Below are 1,508 nucleotides of genomic sequence, written 5' to 3'. Positions count from 1 at the left end.
CCCCGCCCCCCCCTTAATCCGCGCCTGCTGCATCCTGATGTGGGACATCTCCCCGAGGACCCGGGGTGCGAGCATCCCCTCATCCCGAGCCTCCCTAAGGGTCACACGAGTCTGGCTCCGACTTCAGGTCGTCAACGGCTGCCTCCGCTGCACGGCCCCAATGACGGAACCACAGAAACAGTGAGCGAGTGGCTTTCTCTCTTGTGTTTAGTTTGGATTATGCTTGCTGTTTATCATTTCTGCTTGGTTGCTGCTAGGTAAACAGGCAGATGAATAAATAACGCCTTCAAATGCAGCCGAATGGATTAGTTATATTTACAAGTTTGACAGTTTAAACTGCTCAAAACAATAACAATGCATCAGAGTTGCTTTATGTCACATACATCCTTTAAAGAATTAAGAGAGTTTTCGTTAAGCAGCATGATTGCCGCAGGAAAAGCATGCTGAGTACATTTTTCTAGAATTGCATTGTCTGACACGCCATACAGACCACCTCAACAGAAGGGTGCAAGCAGCTTCGGATGACCCGTCGCTGCACCAGGCACGCCGCCGCCTGACATGCAGTGGATTTCGTAGGACGTTCAAGGACAAGCCGCCGCAAGGCGCGCAAGCCACAGGCCGCCAGCTCCTGGCCCAGGTCGGGGAAGTAGAAGTTCTTGTCACCAGGAGGCAAGGTGCAGTACACACGGAGCTCCTGCACTGAAGAGGCGTGGGCGCGAATCAGAGAAAGTATGGTGGACTTGTGGTCAGTATCGAAGCCCACGCAGAGCCACACCAGCCGGTTATGCTGCGAGGGAGGAAAGGTCAGATTTGGACCACGGTAATTGTTTACCTCCAAGCTGCTCAGTCTGGGCATGCGCTCCACACAACGCAGCTGGTTTTCAGTTATTTCGTCAATGTAGAGCTCCTCCAGCCCTAACGGCAGGTCTGGGTAGCCCTCATCCTCAGCGCATGTAACTTCAAGTCTTCTGAGTCCCGACATCTGCAGCACTTCCTCCATGACGCTGGGCTGAACCTCACCCGAGGTCTGCAGCTGCTCGAGATGTGGCCCCATGACGCGCAGCAGGTCCTCAGAGCCGTCGCCCTCTAGGTTCATCAGGCTGCGAGGAACGACCCAGTTCTTCTGGATTTCCAGAAGAATGTCATTCACTTTTAGACGACCATTGTCGAGGTGTTTATCAGTTATCGAGAGGACGGAGATCAGAGGCTGTCCCACGTGAGTCGGACCACAGAGAGCAGGAACGGCGATGTCGCCGACGTCAACCTGGAGGGGGACAGAGCGGATGAGCACCTCGTCAACACCAAAGTAGCACCGCCCACCTGCCTGGTGACTCACCTCTCCCAGCTGGCCGTCCGCCCGCAGCCGCAGCAGCAGGACGCGCAGGATGTCGCCGCACCCGCCGGGCTGCACAGAGCCCGTCCAGGACGAGCCACCCTCCTCTTCGGCAGCGACGGTGCACTTGGTGGAGGTGAGCAGGCGGTGGCTGGCCTCCAGCTGCTCGGCCAGC

The 1,508-nt window shown here is 56.5% G+C and overlaps 1 protein-coding gene across 1 annotated transcript; it reads right to left on the bottom strand.

The window, feature by feature from the left end:
• Positions 1–299: 299 nt before the first annotated feature.
• Positions 300–1,508, bottom strand: LOC113209391 (uncharacterized). The gene is made up of 2 exons (XM_052276318.1): positions 1,337–1,508; positions 300–1,264 (listed from the first exon to the last, which is right to left on the bottom strand). The coding sequence occupies exon 2, from the start codon at positions 1,094–1,096 to the stop codon at positions 458–460; it is 639 nt and encodes a 212-aa protein (XP_052132278.1). The 5' UTR covers positions 1,097–1,264; positions 1,337–1,508; the 3' UTR covers positions 300–457.

Source organism: Frankliniella occidentalis, unplaced genomic scaffold, assembly GCF_000697945.3.
Source record: "Frankliniella occidentalis isolate FOCC.00 unplaced genomic scaffold, Focc_3.1 Scaffold2519, whole genome shotgun sequence".
NCBI lineage: Eukaryota > Metazoa > Arthropoda > Insecta > Thysanoptera > Thripidae > Frankliniella > Frankliniella occidentalis.
Note: the sequence above shows the minus strand (reverse complement) of the source record. Positions and strands in the feature narration are given on the sequence as shown.

What these genes read in the sequence shown, in the direction of transcription:
- LOC113209391 (XM_052276318.1), bottom strand. Translation starts at nt 1,096, where the DNA reads ATGAACCTAGAGGGCGACGGCTCTGAGGACCTGCTGCGCGTCATGGGG.